General features: G+C 48.1%; 1 protein-coding gene across 2 annotated transcripts in view; it reads right to left on the bottom strand.

The window, feature by feature from the left end:
• DPYSL3 (dihydropyrimidinase like 3) overlaps window positions 1–24,304 on the bottom strand; it is a 112,811-nt gene that overhangs the window by 9,854 nt on the left and 78,653 nt on the right. For both annotated transcript variants that reach the window (XM_044224967.1, XM_044224975.1), the window contains exons 2-10: window positions 22,393–22,481; window positions 18,162–18,346; window positions 15,076–15,240; window positions 12,992–13,053; window positions 11,928–12,008; window positions 8,387–8,455; window positions 4,839–4,959; window positions 1,150–1,306; window positions 355–496 (exon numbers count right to left, since the gene is read on the bottom strand). In XM_044224967.1, coding sequence (XP_044080902.1) covers window positions 355–496; window positions 1,150–1,306; window positions 4,839–4,959; window positions 8,387–8,455; window positions 11,928–12,008; window positions 12,992–13,053; window positions 15,076–15,240; window positions 18,162–18,346; window positions 22,393–22,481 — 1,071 coding nt within the window. The remainder of the gene's footprint in view (window positions 1–354; window positions 497–1,149; window positions 1,307–4,838; window positions 4,960–8,386; window positions 8,456–11,927; window positions 12,009–12,991; window positions 13,054–15,075; window positions 15,241–18,161; window positions 18,347–22,392; window positions 22,482–24,304) is intronic.

The following is a 24,304-nucleotide window of genomic DNA, read 5'->3' as shown; positions in this document are numbered from 1 at the left end:
CCTCGATGAGCAAGCTGACTTCGGTCTCTTAGGCACACACCCCTTGCTCACCATTTCAAGGGGTTCTATCCAGCCCTTTCAGAAGAAGTGACAATGCTCTCCAGAAAAGAATTTTAATTCACTCTTAAGTACAGATCATTCACGCCATCACTTGAAGGGTCTGAATGCGTGGTTCCTAGTTCTTAACAGTCTAGAGAAGGAGGTCTCCTCAGAGTCTCAGAAGTGACATTCCTAAACCGCTTGAGACATGCGGTTCCAGAAACATCTCAGCAGGTGTGAGAGCTCACCTACAAAGACACAGTGGCAAGAGGGTCTGATCTGGCCCTGGCCCCCATCCATGACCTTGATCCTTACCACAGCCTTGTCCCAGATGACAGACATCCGCTCTTCCACACCATTGGTGCCCTCGGGGATGGCTGTGAAGTTGTCCTTCCCAATCGCCTTCTGGGCAGTGCTGAAGGTGCAGTGGGCACTCCCGGAGAGCTGCAGGTCTCCACTGGCAAAGGAAAAGAGCTCCATGTTAACTGGAGAGGTGGCACAGAGGCCACCAGGGACAAGCAGCGAGCATCTAAGGTCAGCATTCGGGATGCCAAGACTTGAGTTTACGATCTTTTGTGTACTTCTTACCAGCTGCAGGAGCGTGAGTTCTTTCCCTCCCTGGGGCTTATAGTTACTCATCGGGAAAATGAGGGGGTGGGGTGAGATCACCTCTGGGTAACAAAATAAAAGGGACCCGAATGAGGAATGGGACTAACCCTATATGTCCTGGACAGGGTTGGGCAGCTACCAATGAGTCTCCCTTTAATTTCAGTTAGGTGCTGTTCAAAATTAGGCCCTACATGATCTGACCCTCTGTTGTTTAACCTGTAAAATGGAGATGACAACCTGTAAAATGGATCAATGAGATGCTGTGTGTCATTTCACCACGGTGCTGGGCACGTGACATGTGTTAACTACAATGGCCATTATTAACATGGTTATTGTTAGTAATGTTCAAACTATGATGGGGGAGAGCCTGTTTTTCTCCACGTGGTTCTCCTCACCACAGACTCTAGTCTAGCTGTGGATGGGCTGCTTCCATCCTTAATCCCCTCCCCGGGTCCCACGAGGTTTCCAGAGGATCATGCCACTTTTCATCCCCACACCCACCTGGCCAGCAAGGAGTTGATGTAGTCAGGAGTGGTCGGATCAGGGCTCAGAGGCGGGGATGTCACAAAGGCAGCTGCCTTAGCCCAGTTCTTGCTCCAGTAATGTGTCCCATCTGTGCCAAGGCTGGCGGTGATGGGCTCACCAAAGACCACGTTTCCTGCAAGGGTAGAAAACAGGCGATGGGTTGTTGTAGGCGATGGTTATAGGAAACAGGCATCTGTGCTGCTTCAGGCCTGACTCTGGTTATCACAGCCCTTAGCCCTCCTCCTTAAGGCTTGTGGCTTTGAAGTCAGCCAGGCCTGGGGTCAAGTCCATGGGCCCACCTTTTCTAAGCCTCTACTGATCTATCCGCTAAACATGAACAATGTCAGATCCCCTAGTTCACAAGAAGCCATCGGTTATTAGATGCAGTGATGCAGCTTTAAGCCCCAATTTGAGGCAAATTAAGATTTGAGGCAAAACAAAAAAATGTATACTGATTCTAAGATTCACTGACATTTCATAAATATTAAAATGTGGACTAGGTCTCTCCTGGAACAAATGAAATAAGACCATGTCTACTTCTCAGGATCCTGAAAATGAAGAGACCAGGCACATATAAAGTGTGGCACATAAGAGATGCTCAGTGAGTATGATTTTCTTGCTACTCCTTCCCACGGTAGAGTCCCAAAGCCCCCAGCATGCCTGCATCCCTGGAACTGCTAGACCCTTCTTGTTGCAACGATAGGCTTTGGTTCAATGAAGTAAGTCTGCTCCCTTGGAAAAGAGGCACTCATGGTCTTTCCACCATGCTTGTTTTTCCATAAACTAAAAGAAGGAGTGATCTGCTCAAAGGTACCAGTAACCTGGGACACATCAAAGATGAGGCTCTCTCCTTGGACCTGTGTCTGCAATTTGGAGTTTATACGCCCAAACCAAGCAGCGAGGAGGAGGGATACTAGGAAATAAACTGATCTAAGCTGAGCTTCTTAAAGAAAAAGGGACAGAGAAAGAGAAGGTAAATGCTGTCTCACAGAAGGCTGGTTAGTACGAAGTTCCTCTACACCAGAATCTTGGGCGAAAGATGACCCATAAAGCCCTGGACTTCTCTAACTTCAGTCTTAACATCTTCCACGTTCAGGTTCCCCCCAATGTCAAAGTGTAGGAAGGCTCTATGGCTAAAATGATAAATAGGTCTTGCCTTCCTTCAACTCCAATGTATTGGTTTTTAGTTGCCTGGAATCCTTTGTCAGAAAAATTCTAAATATGCTTTTGGTTTCACTGCAAGAGTCAAGACTGGTTTGTGATGTCTGACATGGGCAAAAGAAGGAATCAATGGCAATGATTCCTATATGACAGCCTTATTCTTTGGGAGGACAGGGAAAAGGATCCATACAAGACTAATGAGAATTTCAAGGGCTCTCTAAAGCAATTTACCCAACTAAATCATACAGGACCACAAAGAAAGAAATGGAGGTCATGGCAAGTGTCGGGTACTATTAAGAGAAATACAATCTTGAAAGTGGAAGAACTCTGGGATGTCTGGGTGGCTCAGCCAGTTAAGCATTTGCCTTCAGTTCAGGTCAGGATCCCAGGGTCCTGGGATTGAGCCCCATGTCTGGCTCACTGTTCAGTGGGCAGTCTACTCCCCTGGCTGGGAGACCCTGACATATTGTGCTTTAATTTCCTCATCTGAAAAATGTCTATTTCTCAAGGGTCCTTGACAATTCTACATAACAATAAATTTGAAGTATTTATCTCAGTGCGGGGCAAACAGTGTGTCCTCGTTAAACAGCGGCTCCCCAATATTAATTCTGAGCGGCCATGCAGAGTGGCCGAAGAACACTCGTGAGTGAGCACGGGGCTTTAGGTCAGGATGGGAGAGGGAGACCCGCCACCCTCCCTCTGAGTACTCTTCTGAGAATGACAGGTCCCGAGATGTCTCCTGGCTCCCATGTCAGGAGTCAAGATCGCAGCCCTGAAACAAGGCCTTCCAGCCTCCCTGCATCCTGGAGAAACCACTAGCTCTGTCTGCCCACAATCATGAGCCAGGAGGCAAAGGGCGAAGCATCCTTCTCCAGGAGTTTAAAATAAGACCCAGCGTAGAGCGGAAACACTCTGTCCTTGAGACCCTCGGGTCATCCTGAGAATGGTCCTGAGGAAGGAAGGAGCCATGAACAGAAGGCACCAGAGCAAGTGTGGCAGGTGGTCTTGGGGAGCGGGTGGGAGGGTTCCCCATGCATTTTGCTTGCTTGCTTTCTTGGTTTTAGGGTTTTTTTTTCTTTCCTTTTTTCTTTTTTTCCTTTCTCCAAGAATGGGTAAGAAAGATTGGGCTACTTCTCTGGCTCTCGCCCAATGACTCATACCCAGTAGAGCAGGCACACCATGTCATGTTGAGAGATTTAAAAGCAGAGAAAGAAAACATCAGGTTTACTGTGAGCGGGGTAAGGCGGGAGATGCCCCAGAACGTGCCAGCTACAAAGCCTGTCTAGACAATTAGGAAGAATCCCCTCCCAGAAGAAAAGGGTCCCCTTTGCCAGAAGGCAGGCAGCCCAACAACACCCAGCCATCAGAGTCAGTCAGTGGGACTATTTTTAGCCGCCTGAGCCTCCCACAGAATGGCCACTGGCACAGAGGTAACGACTACACACACAGGCCCAGGAAAACCTCTCTCCCAACTAAACACAGGGCCCAGAACCTCCAGGTTCTCAACCACATGCTGATCACAAAAGAGCCCATTAGTATGCCATTGAAGACAAGAGCAAAAAGCGGAAGAGAAAGCTCTGAAATGAGAGTAAACTTCTGCTTGGCCCCAGAGGAGCAAATGCAGCCCAAGTTAACAGTCATGGAAGAAAACAGTACAAGTCAGAAGGCGGCGGGGACAAAGCCCTGGAGCATAAAGGCTGTGCCACTAGTCATGCTTTAGAGACCCCCTTCACCCCCTTTTCTAAAATATCCTGTGCTAACCTGTATGGCTCAGGTGGTGGGACCCCACCCCTGCATGCTGCCCTCTACTACCCTGGGGTGTCAATTCCAGCATCCCCAGAGCAGACGCACTGGTTCAGGGAGGGGCCATGACCCAAGCTGAGGCAATGAGAGCCCTCCTGGGTGCTTCTGCTGGAACCACTGGAAAAGATGTACTCTACTTCCTCATCAGGCCCATCTCCCATCAAATGCTGAGGGCAACATAAAGCCTCTTAGCCTTTATTCTTGTCACCGTGCACCCTGAAAGCCAAAAGAGAGGAAAGCAGGGACAAGAAAGGATCAGGAGTGATAGAGCCCCAACATCATAGCACCTTGATCCAGCTAAGCCTGAAACACCTTTAACCCATAATTTATTTGTGTTTATTTAAGTCCACTTGAGTGGGATCTTTGATTTCTGCACCCACTATAATCTTGACTAGTAAGTCTAATCATAAGGCTCAGACAATGTGAAATGACAGTGAAGGACCAAAGGGAGGAAAAAGACACCTCAAAACACTGACCGAAGCTGTGCCATATGGGACAAACCACCTGCCCTTCCTGCCAAGCAGGAGAAATGCCAGGGTCCTGCCATCCACACAGGATGCTAAGAGGATCCCCTGTGCTAACATGGAGGAAGGGCTTCCCAGAAAGCCAGGCAAGGAGCAAAAGAGGCACCATTTCTACGGGATAGCCAGAGGGAGAAGGAGCCACATGGCTGGCACTGAGCTCTTAGGAGCACCCATCACCTTTTTTCCTGGCTTGAGAGATCAGGTCTGCAGCGCTCTTGCTCATGACCTTCGTGACGTAGAGTGGACAGTTGGTTTGGCTCGCAATGGTGATGGCACGGAACACAGCCTCGGCTTCCAGCTGCAAAAAGAAGTCCCAGGAGTCAAGAGAAGCACGAGCTTCTCAGCTGCCACTCCCCACCTCTGCAGGCTGAGGATACAGGGCAGAGCTGAAAACACAGATGATCTGCATTCGGTGGCCCCCGACACCACGTCCCCGTTGTGGCACTTCCCGTGGCTTCTCAAAGTCTCTCCCTCACCTCCTCTCTTCTCTCACCTGCTTCCCTCCTCTCCCAGTGTTCATCCCAGTGGCTACATGTGATAGAAGCCTTTGCTCCTCAGTTTTCCCAGACAGATTCTCTGGCAAAATAGCATCCCAACACCAGTATGGAAACAAGGACCAGTAAAGGTAAGTAACATCAAAGTCTTTCCTGCAGCCATGGGTGGTCCGTGGGAGCAACTCCAGCAGGAGTTTGTTACACTGATAATCCCCAGGCTTCCAGGGCCAGGGTGCCTCAGTCAGTAAGAGTCTCACTCTTGATTTTGGCTCAGGTCATGATCTCAGGGTCGTGGGATCGAGTCCCTGTCAGGCTCTGCACACTTAACATGGATTCTACTTGAAATTCTCCCTCTCCTCTTCCTCTGTCTTTTCCCCCACATGTGCTCGCTCGTGCTCTCTCTCTCTTCTCTCTCTCTGTCTCTAAAAGAAATAAACAAAATCTTAAAGAAGAAAATAATTCCCAGGTTTCTCAGCAGAGACTTCTCTTCTTCTTAATTTCTTCCATCCCACCCTAAAGTAGAATCTGCATGTTCCAACATGCTAACCAATGTGGTTGAATTTATTCAGTAAGAAATAATGAGTTTCCCTTTACTTATTAACAAAGCAGGGTCTTTAGAGCTCGGGCTCTTTCAAATGGCCTGGCTCTGAGTTCTGGTCCTGCTGGAGAAGCCGGGTGACCTCAAGCATGGTACCTAACCTCCCAAAGCCTCAGTTTCCTGTCTGAAATGGGGACAGTAATAGGACCCAGCCACAGGGCTGTGAGGATCTAAGAGCTCATCCTTTAAGGCAACTGGTCCACCCCTGGGATAAGGCAAGTATGCCTGGCAGGCTGGCTACTGGTCTTACTGTTGATCTTAGCTCCTGACCAGTGTGGGAGAGCCTGTGTCACTGCCCAAAGCCCACAGAAGTCTGATTCAGCCCAAACTGGGGATACCAGCATTCTCCCATTCAATCAGCAACAGATCCATTTTGGACGGATAGGACATTCTGGTTAACTGCCTATGCAGCCCAACACTTTAAAAAATACCAAAAATAGCTTGCAGATACCCGGTGTTTTCATAACACAAACCAGCCACTGCCCTTGGTGGGTGTGGTTCAGCAAACAGACTCTAGAACTTGGCGGGTCCTGCCTGCGGGCATCCCCCAAGCTGCATGTAGTTTCAAGGGGACAAGCCCCTGGAGCCTCTGACCCCAGGTGAGATCTGCCACCTTCCTCAAGCACCCGGACCTCAGGAGCACAGCTCGGGTTCAGCTCTCCCCGCACGGCATCACTGTAGATGGTAGTGGGGTGTGCTCTGAACAGAAGAGGGGCCGCTCCTCTTCCTTCCTTCCCTCCTTCCTCACACCTGCGCTGCCCCCTGCACTCCCCACAGCCTCAGTCCTGACCCCTCGGATCCCAGGCCCCCACCAGCAGCACTTCGGGTTCTTCAGCACCTTGACAACATGACTATCTTTGGAAGGTGACATCACCCTCCAGCTTCACCCAAAAGGGCTTCCAGGGTTGTCTGGACCTACAGCTGAGAATCTTTTTACTAAAAAGGAGACGGGAACAGGAGGAGTGGGGTGGGGAGGGGTTGGAAAAACAAACCAAGGAACAAAAATAGACTTTGCTCAGAAATCCCCTGGCTGCTGCTACAGAAATCCATCTTGCCAGCAAATCTCTACAGGGACCAGCATTTAGGAACAGTTTCACAAACGGTGCTGATCACCCTGGCCCACTCACACTGCGGAAACAGCTTTCCAATCCTTCACATGGGAAGAGCCAGGGGCTTAACCTCTTGAGCTCTTGCTTCTTCACCCAACAATAATACCACCTGCCTTGAGGAGCAGCAAGGACAGCTAAGGTAATCAGCACAGCGCCAGGGGTGGCTCGCGTTTCATAAAAAGGGCCTGGTATTCAGGGGACAGACCTTTCTGGAATGCTGGGAAATAATGATAAATAATTTCAACTGGGAATAACAATGTCATCAGACACAGAGGAGTTTCGGGAATGCTGACAGTTCTGCTTCTCCAGAGGGGCACAAGTGACACACCTGTATTCAGCTCAAAAAAATTCCTTGAATGTTTATGATAGGGATGTTTGTCTGTGGCTGCATTACCTTTTAAATTTTTTTTTAAAGATTTTATTTATTTATTTGACAGAGAGAAATCACAAGTAGATGGAGAGGCAGGCAGAGAGAGAGGGAAGAAGGCTCCCTGCTGAGCAGAAAGCCCAACGCGGGACTCGATCCCAGGACCCTGAGATCATGACCTGAGCCGAAGGCAGCGGCTTAACCCACTGAGCCATCCAGGCGCCCCTACCTTTTAATTTTTAAAAGCCTCTGAAAGAGATAGGCAACAGGAATACACTCTTTCTGGTTCTGACTCTTGCTTCCTTCTGCAGAATGGAGGGCTGGGGACCGGAGAGCAGGAGCCAGGCTCAGGGCACTCCCACCAACAGCCCCAAATGCAGTCTGGGTGCCACTTCGGGGCTGGCCTCCCAGAGCCAGTGCGCTCTTGGCCGTACCGGCAGCCAAGTTCACACTCTGTAGCTAAAGCCGCCGACATCCCAAATACAAGCAATTAGCCACTGGCTATCTTTTAGTCCCTCATCAGCTGCTAAGCAGGCCCTGTTCATCATTCATCTTACACGTGGGAAACCCCCAAACCCGGACGTCCTCATCACCTTACAACCAATCGACAGACATAAAGACTACGAAACACCCCCTTCACCTACTGCGCCTATGGCCGGTATTTTATTTGGCAGGACTCAGAATATAACATGGAATAAGAGAGGACACGGAAATGTCTTTGAGACGGACCCTGACTAAGAAAGGATTTAGGTGTTTACCTCTCCAGGTGAATCGGCGTGGAGGACCCTCCACCCCGTGTCCTCTTTAAAGAGATGAGGGGTCACAAGTAAGCATTTTCCTCACATTGCTTTCTACTTTGCTGAGTCCCTTGACCTGGTCCATCAGACGTGTGGCCTTTGGAACAAATGTTCCAATATCACTGTCTGGTCCTCACAGACTCTCCTCACTTTTCCTCAAGGTTTGTTCTACACTGTGTAAGCAGGTGCCTGGGGAAGGCAGGCTGAACATAAACTCTCCAAATAACAAACGAGCAGCGGGCCATATGCTGGGTTACTGGGGACTAGAGTCACAAGAGTCTCCCAGAGGATGCTGGAAGGACAGAGCACTTCCACCCCTGTCCTGTTCCCCACTCCAGTCCCTGGATCCCCACAACTCACCTCCTCTGGTCTGCTCAGCACATGGCCTTCTGGGCCAGTGATCCCCATTTCCAACATCCGGGTTTGCTCCTACAATGAGAAAAGAGAAAGAGATAAGAGCTCCACTGAGGTGTGGAAAACCATGCTGCTATCTTTAAATCTGAAGAAAAGTGATCACTGGAAAAAAGACTAAAGCGTATATGTTGAATACATTTGTTAAGGTTCCATCTGGAATTGTAAAATAGGGTCAAGTCTTAACTAAGAAGAGAAAAAAAACGTTTCGGAGTAGTGGCTTTTTTTCATTAAAAGGATGGCAATCTTAGAGTACCAGAATTTTTTTGCCAATATACATCATAAGTCACACCAGCTCACTTATTCCTTAGCGTCTCCTGCTGTGTTTTGCAACAGTCTAGTTGCGCACCCCCCGCCCCTTTACGTCAGGATCGCCCGGCTCACTTTTGCAGCCGTGTGGCTATAGGGCCTTCTCCAAATCAGGATGGAGAGGTGAAATTCTAGGAAGCTGCGCTTCCCTTCCCTTGGGCTTTCTTGTCGTTTAAATGTATGCCTGAAACAAACGGACTCCGAATTTAACCAGACAAAATGATGCCTCCAAACAGCATTACCTGACTCAGTCTTGTGGTCAGATTCTATTTAATTAGTCTGTTTTGTAACAAAACGGCCTACCCCCTCACAGCTGATGGCTAAATTCCTCAGACTTGTGGCCAGCTTTCTGGAAGGAGCAGATGGCTGGGCAGTGAGCACATGCATGGGCTAATTGGGACTGGCAGGAATCCTCAGCCGCCGTTTGTGCAGTTTTGCTGGCCTTCAGTCTCCAAGTACGAAGGTCAGTGCCAACGAACGTGTGCGCTGCAGACGGGGAGACGAGGGAGAGAGCGGGACCTGAACAAAGCCTTGTGCGCCTTGGAACTAGGAGAAGTGGAGAAAGGAAAGGAGTCCTTCTCCCTGCGAAAGAACTATTCTGTTGTTGTTGTTGTTTGTTTGTTTGTTTGTTTTGTTTTTAATAATATGTATCATTTTAGAGGTGTGGGAAGAAAGATGCATACACTCTCAGCGACTGTGAGAAGTAAAATGATCGCCGTCTCCAGCTCTACAGCAGGATTAGAGAAAAGGTCAGAGGCTGAGTTTTGCAGCAAAAGAACTTCACTTTTCATTCTTACTGTTCCATTTCTCGAAACTTGGACTGAACACAATTTCTTCTGATTCTGGAGAGTCTCCACTCTGCGTTACCTCCTGATGTCACACGAAGGTCAAGGTGTCCAACTATCTGTCTCATCTGACACTGTCACATCTCTCTTGTTCAAGAGCGCAGGCACTGTGCACAGGAGGGAGCTTGCTCAAGTCATGGTTTCCCAGCAGAGTCACATGGCGTGCCTGCCCTTTATGACCGACCTCCTACATCAGAACCTCTGGAACCGGGATAATCCCAGGAATCCCGAAGCTCTGCAGGGGACTTTAATGCACTGCTCATGCTGGGAGGTCCCATTCTAAAAGCCATGGTGTCCCTACGGCCAAAGGTTAAGAAGGGCACGCAAAGACCCTTCAAAGCTCCCTTACCTGGGTGCAGGGGGCCTGGGCACAATTTTGGTATGCTCCATGAGGAAAGGAACGCTGCTTTATTCATCTTCCCTCTCGAAGCCCTGGCACATAGTAGGTGCTCTACAAACCCTATTAGATGAATGGCTAAAGATGCTACCCTCTCGGATGGTCCTGCTGGCTTGTAACTTTTGATAATGTTCATGGCGCATACCCATGAGAGAGAGACTTCTTGCTCCTTGGTGACTTTGCATCCATCAACTCTGAAAACAGCAGCTGCCTTCATTTAGACGACGTGATAAAGTCTTTCAGCTCAATCTGAATGTAGTAAGCACACATAAGAAACCTTCCCTGACTGAGAATGGAGTCTTCACAAGGTAGAGAAGAGAGGGGATAGGGGGAGCCAGGGACAGTTCGGTGCTAAAGAGCCACCAGAGGAAGCTGGAAAGGGGGCTTAGCATCGGAGCCCATCTGCCCCCACACGGGCTTGGAGGGAGGAACAGGGAGTTTGGTTTCTAGGGCATGTGGAGGGAGGGCTGGGTCCTCTGGCAGCTGTGCCGAAAATGCAGAACAAGAAGAGTGACGGCTCTACCACCATGGGGTTGCCTCCCTGAGCACTGGACCCTCTTTGGAAAATGATTTCATTATCTCTGAGTGTGTGGGGGAATGTGGGAGAAGGCTGTCAGGGGTCTGACTAATTAATCTTGGTCAGTAAGAGGAAATTACACAAGTAGTTCCCCTCCTCCGCTGGTGAGATAACGTCCAGAATCTGAAATCCTAACAGCTGGAGCCCTGCACGGCCAGGACATGCTGTGTCTCTGGGGGGCCTGTAGCAGGACTTGGGGGGGCAAGAGGCCCGGGACACACCAGCTCTGGGGAAGCCACACCACCTCAGAGTTAAGATTTTCTTCTCCCCGTTATTGACGGTGATCCTTGGCTGGTGACCAAATCCTTCTGAGTCCCATATCCTCCTCTACAGAACACGGCAGCCATCTTTGAAGGGCCAGCTGAAGAGGGAGGGACAGTACACCAGAGCACATACCAGTGCCTGGCACACAGTAGTATGTGTTCACCACGTGGCAGCTGCTGTTAGAAGCTCACGGGTCTGGGATGAGGGTCGGCCCCACGGTTCCCACATCTCGCTGACCACATCCATCAAGTCCTCGACAACATCTAAAATGAAGGCACAGCCCAAGGACTAGTGAGCTACGGAGCGCGTCTGTTTTGGCTCACCTCAGTAACCTCGTGCCCAGCACAAAGCACTCAGGAGATACTCTTTGAAAGAATGTAGGATGGTTTTTCTATGAATGTTATTAAATGAACCAAGAGGGCTCCCTCTCTTCTGGCGGCCTCCTCCTCGTGGAGGCCAATCTTGGATGCTTCTGAGATAAACAGACCCTGGCTAAGACCCATCTGTGCATCCAGCCCATTAAGCGACCCAGGAGATGGAGAGAGTGCCTTCTGCTTCCTCATAAACGATCGCTTTGGGCCTTGGGGCCTCGCTTTCCTCACTCTTGCCTCAGGTTTCTCAGCACAACTTCTAGGAAACCAGTGGGGCATCTGATCCCCACAAGACCCACGCTCTTTATTACCTAAAGCTGTGAGCTCCACAGTCCTGGAACAGATTTCTGAGAAGTGCTATTTTAGGGTTTTTCTCTAGGACAGAGACTGTCCCATAGCTTGGACTCACTTTTCAAAGAGAATCAGCAACGTTCTCCCACTAAATGGCCCAATTTGAAAACCTCTTCCGGCATGCCTGTTCTGATCCCCGAGAATGGCCAGACAGCCTCCCTTTCTCCAGCATCCTCAGCTTTCTCCCTCGCTTGTCTTCACTGCCTCCTCCTAGCCTGGTGTGTTCTTTAAGGGAGGTCCTGTTTTTAGCACAGGGTTCAGGACCGAGCCTCATGGCTATTAAGATCTCACATAATACTGAAGTAACGAGGGAAGAGACAGGCCTGAGACCCAAGCCCAGGCAGAGAGCACACCCTGGGGAGCCGCACAGCCTTACCTGGGCAATGATATCCCCATTCTCAGCGTGAACCTGTGCAATGGCTCCCAGCTCGCCCAGACAGGTGAAGATCTCGTAGAGCTGAAAGAGAAAGGAGTCACTGTCACTTTCATAAGCCACTGAGGCTTTCAGCAACTCCACGCAGGGGTCCATCACGAGGGCCACAGGTAAAACAAATGAGGGAGGAAATCAGTGATTAGGGCAGAAAACACAGGCTAAAACATGCACAACCAGGGTGTGAGTCCACAGGAAAAAACAAATGAAGGAGGAAATCAGTGATTAGGGCAGAAAACATAGGCTATAACATGCACGAGCAAAGTGTGAGTCCACAGGAACTCTAGGAAACTGTCTCTATAAAGAACACATCCTGTCTCCTCAGGGGACAGGGCAGACATACAACAAAGTCCTATGGAGCCTTCTGCTGTGCCTCGAGCACACGTTTTTAATGCTATTCGATCCTGTTTGGCTGAGACAGACCTTCACAGTCCTTCTCAACAAATGCTCCTAAGAGCTGCTACAGCCGGGCCAGCAGTTAGCTCAAGGAAAAGCTGGCTCCCCGATTCCCTAACCTTTCAAGATAGACCTCCCCCAACCTCCTGACCGGGAGGGATGGGCATTTGTTCTTCGCATTTCCTCTGAAAACATGAGAATCATCTCAAACCAGCACATGCCACGAGACCACCTCGGGGAGAGCCAGAAGCAAGCTGCTACCCCAAACAGCAGAAGGCCCTCCTTAATGCTGCGAGGCAGCACAACCTCAAACTCCACTGAGCTCATGCAGGGTTTAGGGCTTGTGAACTACATGGAGTTCAGCATGCCTTTCCTCTTGTTCTTTTGAGAAAGTTGCTGCCAGTGGAAATTCTAGCTCCCGATCCGCCTTACCATGAGCACACTGCCTGCTCCCTTATTTAAAACACAGCATGGACCTTGAGGGCTTTAAGAAGCACTCGGGCCCAGTAGCCTCCCACAGCAACCACAGTGAGTCATGCTCCAAGAGCCAAGGTCATCGGCAGCAATGGGAAACCCATCCAGACACCCCAAACCACACAGCAATGGCTTGTTACCTCTGTGTTGGACACTTGATACAAGTCCTTATAGGCCATGTAAACCATGAAGGAGTTAACCCCTGCAAGAGAGGGAAGGGAGGGGAAACAGGAAGAGGACAATATTAGCACAACCACTCTCCTTCCTTTGCTCCCATCGCCCGTGGGGTCCCAGTGCATCACAGGAGCCTAACATAAAGCAGATGCTTCCCATTCTCCACTCTCTCTTCACGTGCAAAAGCAGCCATGCCTACGTGGTGTCAACAGCAGAATGAGCTCTGAAGTGTCTCTGTCTGCCTCCCCCAAGCCATTCCCCAGCCCAAAGGGTCAGTAAGCTTTGCCATTGCTCGAGGCAGTACACACTGCCGAGAATCGGGGGCAGCAACCATTCCGAGCTCAGTGAGCTCTGAATACCTCACCTCTTGGTCTCCTCACCTATAAAATGGAAAAATGATAAGAGCCTGCTTCATGAGGCAGTTGGAAACGTCAAATGAGACAACAGATACCGAAGTCTCAGCACCAGACCAGCCACTGTATCTGAGCTTCATTAATGGAGCTCCTGGGATGGGTTTATTTAGCCACTTAAGGGCTCTACACTAGAGCCTGGGGGGAGGGGGCTGCATCTAGGATGGAGACCATGTCCTCAGGGTGCTGGCTTTTTTTTATTAAAAGGATGGCAGCAGCTCAGGGGCAGAAGTCAAGGTGCACCGTGTAAGGGCTGTAAGGGCTATAGGGAAGAGCAATTTAACTCTTCACCCCAAAAGAGACTATTAGTCTCTTTTAGTGTAGTAATTTATATAAATAGGTGAGGCTGGGGAACAGAGTCTTTCTGAGGAAAGGAGGATAATTTTGGTCTCCAACCATTAGGGCCATCTCAGCCCATAGCATTCCAGACCAAAAGCGGTTGTAATGTGAGAAGTTCCCTACCCAGAGTGGTTCAGCTCGGGGCAGCTTTTCCCAACACTACCCTTCCCATAAGCCTCTGCGTCATCTCCGGAATGACCTGGGCCCTTTGGAAGTGAAGTGGGTGTTAAAGCCGTTCCATTTTCTACCCCAGTTGAGACGTCCAGTGTGAAAGGAATCACAAGAAAGGAGGGGGTTGTAATCTCATATCCTGGATCAGGAGGGTCTGGGCAGAGCTCATCGGTTGAGGAGGGACATGGAACAGAAAACTCATCCTCCGGGAGCCCGTCCTCTCCCCTGCAACCCAGAGCTCACTCTTCATCACTGCCCTCCAGCAGCTGCATCAAGGCGGCTCTCCGAGAAGAGTCTTATTAAATTAGTGTTGTATCAATGTATGTTACTATGTTAGTTACAGGACCGTGATTGTAATGAAATTAGTATAATGCTATTACTATTACAATGATATTCTGTACCCTGTGGCATTTATCCTGTTGCCCTTCACTTGTCTGCTTCCTTTTGCCTGGGACGTTCAGCAGTAAACCATACCTTACACTTCCCTAAATCCGCAGGCCCCGTAATGATGCCAAGCACAGGGTGTGTCTGTGTGTGTGTGTGTGTATGTGGGGGGAATGCGGGTAGGCAAAGTATCTGACAATCGAAAGGCAGAAGGAAGTAGAGAACAGAAGAATCTTAAGACGACCAGGGAAACCTAAATCATGGATTCACTGAGAGGACACCCACATTTCCATGTCCTAAGTCCCAAGCCTGAGTATGAACACGTCTTTGCTCCCACAAATGCCATTGACTTTTCTGAGGATGCCACTGTTTGAGAACGTAATGGTTTGATCTTTGGAGCGTAAGTTACAGAGGCTAATCATTCCTAATCTCGTATAAGTGGCTGTGTGACTTTCCATAAGATGCTAACCTCTCCTGGCCTCAGTTTCTTCCTCTGTCAAAAGGACAGTGTTGCATGAGGGCACAGACTATGGATACTTTTATTGCTAACTAGCTCCGTGATCCCAGGCCACTTATTCTGAGCCTTAGGCTCTCCACCTCCAGCTGAGGATAATCATCCCCTAGTATGTGGGTCCTGAAAGGAGTGAGATGGCATCCACCCAGACCGAGTGCCTGGAACGCTGCAGTACCCCTTAAGCTTCCAGGCTCCGAGCAGAGAGAAGGGAGGCAGGCACACAGGGGCTCACCTTTGTCCTTGATGAGGTTCTGCACCTCCTGCTTGACGCTGTCGTTCCAGTGGGTGATGTCTACGTGCAGGGCATAGTCGCAGCAGCTCTTCCCATCTGCCCACTCTCGCCACTTCTCGTAAGCCTCCGTGAGGCTGGCCTCGGGCTCGGGCACCACGTGGTCAACTGAACAACAGAGATCCCAGATGGGGAAGTCATTAACACCAACTCTGCTCCCCCCTCTGCGCAGGCCTGCTCCCGCTTGTTTAGTTAACACTGCGAAGCCACTATTTCCTGAGCGTGGAATTCACCCTAGAAAGTATTCTCTGGCAGTTTCCAGATTGCTGATTATTTAACTGTTGCTTAGCCATGTTGCTCATGGACAAACTACTAGCTTCTCTAAACCCCAGTTTTCTCATCCTTGACATCGGTATTCAGTGGGATAGAGGGTGGAATGTCATAGTTCCTTGCTTCTAATTTTGTTACAGGACTAAATGGCAAAATGCACGAAAAGATTCTCACCTGATGCCTGGCACACAGTAAGTGCTCCATGATGTCAGTGGGTGCCTACTATGTGCCATTATTGCCAGTATTACGGGAAGCAAGTCAGACTCCCTTCTAAGTTGGAAAGAGGGTAAAGTGATGTCAGAGTACAGGACACTGACGTCCTTGTGCTTCTTGCCATAGCGAAGAGCCAGTGTCATAAACCTGATGCTCAGCCCACAGATCTTATTTCCATGTCAACTTTTTATCAAGCGTATCTTTACGTGGGGCACCTGGGTGGCTCAGTGAGTTAAGTGTCCAACTCTCAGTTGTGGCTCAAGTCACGATCTTGGGGTCTTGAGATCTAGCCCTACAGCGAGATCAGCGGAGAGACTGTTTGTCCCTCTCTTCTGTCCCTCTCCCCCTGCTCTCTCTCTATCTCTCTAGAATAAATAAAATCCTAAAAAAAATATATGTTTTCTGGGGCACCTGGGTGGCTCAGTGGGTTAAAGCCTCTGCCTTTGGCTCAGGTCATGATCCCAGGGTCCTGAGATAGAGCCCCAAGTCGGGCTCTCTGCCCAGCAACAAGCCTGCTTCCTCCTCTCTCTTTCTCTCTCTCTCTCTCTCGGCCTGCCTCTCTGCCTACTTGTGATTTCTGTCTGTCAAATAAATAAATTACATGTATTTTTTCTTTTAAGGCCTAAAGCTACTCCTGCAGCACCGGCCACCGTGGAAAGCACTATTCAAAATAATGACATTTATAATTGGGAAGGCTAAGACAAAAGGGCCACCCTCATACCTCCCTTGGACAGGTGAGGGGACGTGCAAATTGGTACAACTTCCCTAAGAAAAATTGTGAAACATACATCAAAAATTTTGATTTTTTCATACCTTAATTCGATGATTATGCCTGTACCTAAGACTTATTCCCAAGGAAATAAACATGCTGTTTGCAAAATGTAGGTGCTGAAGATGCTTGCCACTGCAAGCCTTATCTACATATTTATTTAAGTGAAAAACTGGAAACCATCAAAGTCTTCAACAGTAGAGAAGTTTGTCTACATCATAAATACATCTTCATAAAATGGATGATTAGGCACCCATTTTAAATGCTGTTGTGGAATGAAAACAGGTGAACGGAAAGACATCCACACCAGGATTATTTGTGAAATGATACACTAAAACACCACTAAGACACAGTACGTCTATTTTGATCCTGTTTCTGCTTCATAGGAAGGAAACTATAGCCAGACTATAACAGGGACGTAGATTTTATGGGTTTTCTTCTCTGGCTGCCTATCCAGGGGCTTAGATTATCTAGGAAGGACACGTACAGCTTTGGGTTTCTTGGTATGGTTTTCTCACATCCCCTGCAGCGCTGGCTTCCCTCTAGCTCCTTCTCTAACCAAGAGGACCTTGCACAATACACACTCCCTGGACACTGAACAGGCCCAACTCCCTGCCCGGAAGGCAGAAAGCCAAACCAGGATCACTCACTTCCTCAGCCTCCTACCACAGGCTGCCCACATGCGCTTATCAGAAAACAGACGCCAGGAGCCGCATCCCTGATGTCTGGACCGGCATCAGGGCTCTGGTGGGCAGACAGCTGCTGAGAGGTCAGCTGGCTTCCTGCCTTTGACTGGAGAGAAGCTTCAGTCTCCCTGAATTGCACCTTTTACGGCCTTGGTGCAATTTTCCTGGGCTTCCACACCCAACTTGCTGGGGACCAACCTTGTTAGAGCTCCAAGTCACAAAGGAGGCAGAAGACAATGAGCCACCCCATAGCTCAGCCATTCTGTGTTCTTGGATGGGTATAGACAGTGGTAAAATAAACAGTGCTCTTGCTGACCAAGTTTAGGCTGGGGACTGGGAGGGGACCCAGTTCCTTGGGATTCCTTTGGAACAGGAAGGACTACTCTGGAATGCTATCTGTTCCATAATCCCATAGCATGCAACTCCCTAGGTTTCTCTGGAATTGCAACAGTTCCCAGGAAAAGAAAGAGAGGGAGGGAAAGAGAGAGAGAGGAAGAAAGGAAGGAAAGAAGGAGGGAAGGAGGGAAGAAAGAAAGAAAACAGAAAAAAAAATGGGGGGACCTCCCCCACCACTTGCCTCATCTTCAGACAGTTCCTACAGGGCAGACCAGGTAACAGTCAATGCCACCAAAGCCCACAAGTTTCTCAAGCACTGCAGGTCCCCATTACCCTTCCCTCTCAGGGAGGCTGAGCCCCATCCACACAGCTCTGCCTGCACCCTCTGCCCCCTCCTACCTCGGGCCCGAGCTGGAAATGCTGAAATAATGTGTAGCCCATCTCCACACTTTTCCCAGTGTCCAACCCAGAGATGACTGCAGATTCCCCACCAGCCACACACCCAGCCATGCTCTCAGGTGGACAAGAGGGGACAGCTGTTTTCCTGGCCATGCGCCCCATGAATCTCCTCTAGGCAACTTCAGGGAGCTGCCAGGCTCCTCACGACCACCTGCTTTCCTCAGGTCCCATCAGGCAGAAGATTTGTACACCAAACTGGCAGACATGTACAAGGTACCGCCAGAGAGCACACAGTTAACCCGCCAGTGAAAGAGTCATTTGTTGGGACCAGGAGTGTGTAGAGCCGGGTGACTCACTGATCATGGTGGTGCCCCCTGCTAAGGCAGCCTTCGTCCCTTGGAAGAAGTCATCCACTGTGGTCATTCCCTTGTACGGCATCTGGAAGTGGGTGTGGACATCGATGCCTCCAGGGATCACCATCTTCCCATTGGCTTCGATGGTCTTCACTCCTCCAGGGACAATCAGATTGTCTCCAATTTGCCTGGTGACACAGGAAAGCAACTGATCATTTAAAAGAGCCACTTTGAAGACAAACATAGGATTATAAAAAGTTTAGACATGGCAACTTGTACGGATTGGAGTGATCTTTGCAAGTGATTTGCAAGACGAACAATCAAGAAACAAATGAAGACAGGTGTACACCCAGAAAACAACTTCTACAGATGCAAAATGAGCTGATCTGCTGCTGGGTGGAACCGTGGGTCCTGGCTTCGTGCTATAATCCTGTGGGATGGACAATGTCTACAATATAGGTGTGTAAGAAATGTTTTTTTTAAAAAAAAATAGGTGTTTTGGGTATCCCTTTCATTTTGTTCTTTATCTTAGGGAAGGGTGGAAAGTAACATTTGGAAAAGGATTAAGAGACTGTAAAATAATGAACCACTAGGAGAGACTGAAGGAAGTAACGAATCTTCTAGAGATTACGTATATCAACTTAGCTACCCTCTTTAGTGAGCGCATCTGTGTTCCTAACAAGAGGGATCTGCTGGGGTCATTTTGTACATCGGTCTTGACTCCCAATTCCACCCTTCCCTGATAACTTATCTATAAATCACAACCAAAGGCAGATCGAAAGGCAGAAGCCAAAGACGGACACACCCAGTGGTGGACATCTTAACAGAAGCATCAAGAAGCAAGAAGGAAGGTGAGGGTGACCATCTGTACCAGACACACCTTTGCCCAGGAAGCTTTGGCGCATCCCTGGAAGGAAGAAAGGGGACCCAGGTGGGGAGGAAGCTGATGAGCACTCCAGAGACATACTACCTACACCAGGCAAGTGACAAAGACAATTGCTCCTGGCCAAATGTTACCTCATGGACTGCCTGATGTTGCTTGGTTTATAGGTGACTTCACACCTCTGGCTTAAATGGCCAGTTAATTCTAGGGAGACTTAAGAGTCACAAGCCTCAACATTATGACTAAACACGTCCTAAGTCGGGAAGACCTGTACCCCACTACCAGTGGCATGAACACATTCCCCTTTTGTTCACAGCCAGCCCAGAAAGACTTCCTCTTGGGCAAGTAAGAAGTCCACCAGTGGCCTTCCAAAGTCTAAGGTCTGCAACTAAAATAAAGTATTCCTGACATCCCTAAGAGGTCAACTTCACCACATCTCCCCACCCCCGCCCCAGGCGATTCCAGAGCCACCACAATTCAAAACACACTGTGGAAAAAATACAGCCTCTGACTGTACCTCCATTAGAGTCCAGATACTGGCCCCTTTGTTCCCATTCTTCTCCCTCCCTGATCTTCCTCAGAGGCAGATGGAGAACCAAGGCCATGAAGAGGCAGGTACCCAGCCCGTGTGTGTGTGACTGCTTGTGTGTTTCCACCATCTTGAAAATGAGTAGAATACCACATCTAAAACAGAAATGCCTTCCCCCTTTTTCTCCATGGAGCCACTCAAGGTCACATGAATCCTCAAATGAAGGCTTGGCTTCCATCTCCCCTCCTTGGTCAAATCCCGACTGACAGCCGGGTCTAATAATTAAGAGCAGATCTGCCCTAGAGGAGACTATGTGGGTTCACGATCCTGGCTCTGCTAATTACTGGCTTTATGACCTTGGCCAAGTTGCTTAACCTCACTGTGTCTTAATTCCTTCCTCTGTAAAATGTAATAAAAAACGTTTCCTCCATAGGTTTGTGGTGTAGATTAAGTGTTAGTATGCATTAAGCCCACAGAACACTGCTAGGCACAGGAAAATTCCGTAAGTGTCAGCTATGGTAATTAATAAACATGCTAATCCCACACAGCACCCTCTTCCCCCCCAAATCTCATCTACTCCACTACTTCAACCGTGGTTACTGATAGTGCCTGGTCATGTTATGTCCCTTGAATAAATACAGATATCTCAGTCCCCCTCAGAGACTGTAAGGTCCTGGGAAGGCGATGTAGGTCCCAAGGACAGCCACCAAAACATGTGACATAGTGTGGGTCTTGTGCCTTGGGCAACCACTTTCCAGACAGCAGGCATTCCATAAACATTCACAGACAGACAAACAGCCATGTAACCACTGGAGGGAATTATTTCTGTTTTCACGCTCTGTGATTTCCGAATGTTTTTAAAGACTGAGAAAATGTCAGGACTGGATGAAGAGCCACCCTTCTCTCTACCACCGACACACACATATGTGATGGTTACATCCCTTCTATAAGCCCCCGGCAAGCGGCCTTCTCTCTTCTAGTAGAGACGGCATCTCTAGTAGCAGATGCCTGGCTCATGGCATGAAGATGGAATCTGAGCCTATGCTTAAGGCTCAACTGTTCAAAGTGTTGTGATCAATTAGGGATACCCATCATGAGCTCTGAAATGAGGAAGAAGTATTAGGTACTGCCTTTTTTCCATCTCTGAGAATCTCTAAATGAGGGAACTTACCATCTCCAAAGAGAGCTGACGATACACCATAACTTTTTAGTAAGAGAAAAATATAAGATCATTTGGGGCTTATCTTTTGAAGAAATTCTTGTTTCATGTTGGTTCGCTTGCCTACTGTTTCCATTTTTCCAACAGTGTTCCTGTAGGTAAGGCGACTAAACAAGAATATCTTCATTCATGCAAGTTCATTCATTCATGCAATGTACTTGATTAATATGTTGATTGTTACCAAGTTATTTTCTCCCTGTGCTCCTCTCTCTCCTCATCTGAGAAAAAGGTAGTAATCACACTTGCTTCGTGGGATTGCTGGCAGATTAAAGGAAATGAGGCACGTAAAACATTTAACCGCCACTGTCACAGGCTTCACTGTCACTAAAAGGTAGCTCTTATAAAAGTCTCTCCGTGCCAAAGACTGGGTGACGTGCTCAGATATGGAGCTGAACAAGACAGGGTGTTGCCTTCAGATGCTCAACACTGTCAGAACCGCTGCTGACTGCGAAGAGCACAAGGAGTTTTGAAGGCTCATAGAAGGGAAACCGGCCTAGATTTGGCGGCTGACAAGGAACAGCCACCTACAGAAAGTTCTATCTAAGCCAGGGCTTCAAAGATAAGGAAAAGATCCACTATGACCAGAACCTTACATGAGCTAATGAGTTTACAAATATAAAAATAAAATGTTAACAAGGCCCGGGATGGCTGCTAGATGCACTGCATACACTGATCTTATCCAAAATCTTCTCAGGGTGGGAGCCTGTCTCGCTGTCCGTGATGAAAGGCTATGTACAGACCATATCTCTTTTACAGGTTACTCCAGAGGGAGCCTACACAGAAAGGAAACGCAACTGCACCACTTACAGGCACCCGGTAACAAATCATTTTGTAAGGTAAGTGTACATCCCTGAAGCATCTCTTTGAAAATCTTGTCTGAGGTGTATGTCGCATCTGTGCTCAGCCCACCCAGATTTTTTGCCTAAGTCACGGCTCGGCCCAAATGCCCTTTCCAGCCCCACACCATCCTCTGAAGGGATTTCTCCTTTCTGGGCATTTATCTTCACTTGAACTCCTTTGACACCAACTGTACAAGGCCTTATATTTCTAGGGTGCTGTCATTTTGTGCACATTTTTTCAATCAACTTAAGGACAACAGTCCCATCTTCCACCTCTCTAAGATGCAGAGAGTGCCTGTCAATATAGTTCACACAAGGGAGCCCGCAGCATCATTTGGTTGATCAAATTCAAATTTCTCACTTCATTCACAAGACCCATATAAATTAAGGCAAGCTCCCATTTTAAGGGATTATGGGCACCCAGAATGAAGGGTTCAAATAAAGATTCACTTTGGGGCGCCTGGGTGGCTCAGTCAGTCCAACTCTTGGTTTCAGCTCAGGTCATGATCTCAGGGTCCGGAGATGGAGCCCCATATAGGTTTCATGCTCAGTGGGGAGTCTGCTTGAGGAGTCTCTCTCTCTTTCTCTGCCCTTCCCCCTGTGCACCCTATCTTTCTCTCTCTCAAATAAAGCCTCATTTTTAAGGAGAAGAAGAAATGAAACACAAAGAATCAAAGGTCTAGGAAGCAAAAAAGAAGCAAGCTTCTTTCTGAGCCTCTGATGAAGAGAGGAAGTACAAAAAGATAAAGGCTCTACATACTTACTTTATTAAGCCATCTTCCATGTAAATATCAGCATAAAAGGACTGATCATCGTTGACAATTCTACCGCCCTTGATGAGAAGACGGTCACTCTAGAAAAGAATGCAAACAGAAGTTATTCTCAGAACTAGGAATTCAGAGAAGAAGGGTCAGCCGAGGTTTTCCCAGTTCACTGTTCTAGAGGTCTAGTAGGAACCTATTTACTTAAGACAGCTGTGTGCTCAATGCAGTAGGTGTTCGAACTGGGTATATTTGTTGAGGATCCGGTCTTTCACATATGCCCCAAATTCAAACTATTCTACAGTTCCACCTCTTGCTCCTACAACCTACCATAGCCACTGAGAAACATCACTACCTGAGGGCAGACACTATTTGTATTATCTTTCCTGGCTAAGTAAGCAATAAATATTTAAAGCAGTATATAATATGTACTCCAGTGCCTAGCACCCTGTTGGCGCTCAACCAGGCAATGAAACAGCTTTTGAAAGTCTTTATAATGACATGGGGATATTTTAAAATTTTTAAATTCAGGATATTTACACATGTATGCACACATACACACAAGGTGGTGGAAAGTGTAGGACAAGCAGTGAATGGAAAAAAGATAAAATAGCTCTACTGTTCTATAGTATTTAACCCAGGGTGGAGAAATTATGCAGGATTCATATTTGCTTCATTAAACTCCGATTTTTCTGAAATGTGTTTGTTGCCATTATTATGGGGAAAAAATGGCCTTCTTATAATTAAAGTCTTTTTAAAAATTATAGCTTTGGGTGCCTGGGTGGCTCAGTGGGTTAAGCCGCTGCCTTCGGCTCAGGTCATGATCTCAGGGTCCTGGGATCGAGTCCCGCATCGGGCTCTCTGCTCAGCAGGGAGCCTGCTTCCCTCTCTCTCTCTCTCTCTGCCTGCCTCTCTGTCAAATAAATAAATAAAATCTTTAAAAAATAAAAATAAAAAATAAATAAAAATTATAGCTTAGATGAAGTTTGGATAAGGGATCCAACTGGAAACATCCATATACACTCCAAGGTTATTAAGAAAATATGGGATCAGGGCACCTATGTGGCTCAGTCGTTAAGCGTCTGCCTTCAGCTCAGGTCATGATCCCAGGGTCCTGGAATCAAGGCTCATGTCGATCTCCCCTCTAGTGGGGAGCCTGCTTCTCCCTCTCCCTCTGCCCTTCCCTTCACTCGTGCTCACCCTCTTTCTCATGCTGTCGATCTCTCTCAAATAAATAAGTAAAATATATTTTTACAAAAGAAAATATAAATATATAGTTCATATATTTCAGGAGGGGAGCCAATCAGAGTCAGCTTTTAATATCCCAGATTTCAGTAAAAGAATGACTGACTGGAGTTTGGATTGTAGCATGAAGAGTACATATGGCTTTACTGGATTCCTGAAGGAGAAGAGAATTTGCAGGAGCCTGGCTGAGTGGAACAACTTGAAAAGACAATGTACATTGCATTTGTTAAGAATTCAACTGACAGACTTCAGGTCCATCCATCCTTTCATCCATCCACCCACTCATCCAGCAAGTAATTAATATGTATGACTAAATACATAGAGAGGATCCTGTTGTTAATGAGTCATACCGTGCCACTGTTTCACGAAACCGAAAAGGGATACGTGGCAATCAAGGAAAAAGAAAGTCAATAAAACAACGTAAAACTAAATCAAGGGTCACAAAGTACAGGGGAGCAAACTTGTTTAACCAGAGGTGGAAAGAGTCCTTTGTGGGGAAGATCATGTAGATGGGGCAGGGATGGAGAGCTGCAGGCAGAGGGAACAACACGCCCTGTGGCAGAAATGAGTTTTGTTTCTCTGAAAACCAGAAAAAGATCAATTTCAAGATGCGGAGTTCAGGGATCAAGAAGAAAAGCAGCAGAGACAAAGCGGGCAAGGCAGACAATTA

The sequence above is a fragment of the Neovison vison genome, chromosome 1, assembly GCF_020171115.1.
Source record: "Neovison vison isolate M4711 chromosome 1, ASM_NN_V1, whole genome shotgun sequence".
In the NCBI taxonomy this organism is placed as follows: Eukaryota; Metazoa; Chordata; class Mammalia; order Carnivora; family Mustelidae; genus Neogale; species Neogale vison.
Note: the sequence above shows the minus strand (reverse complement) of the source record. Positions and strands in the feature narration are given on the sequence as shown.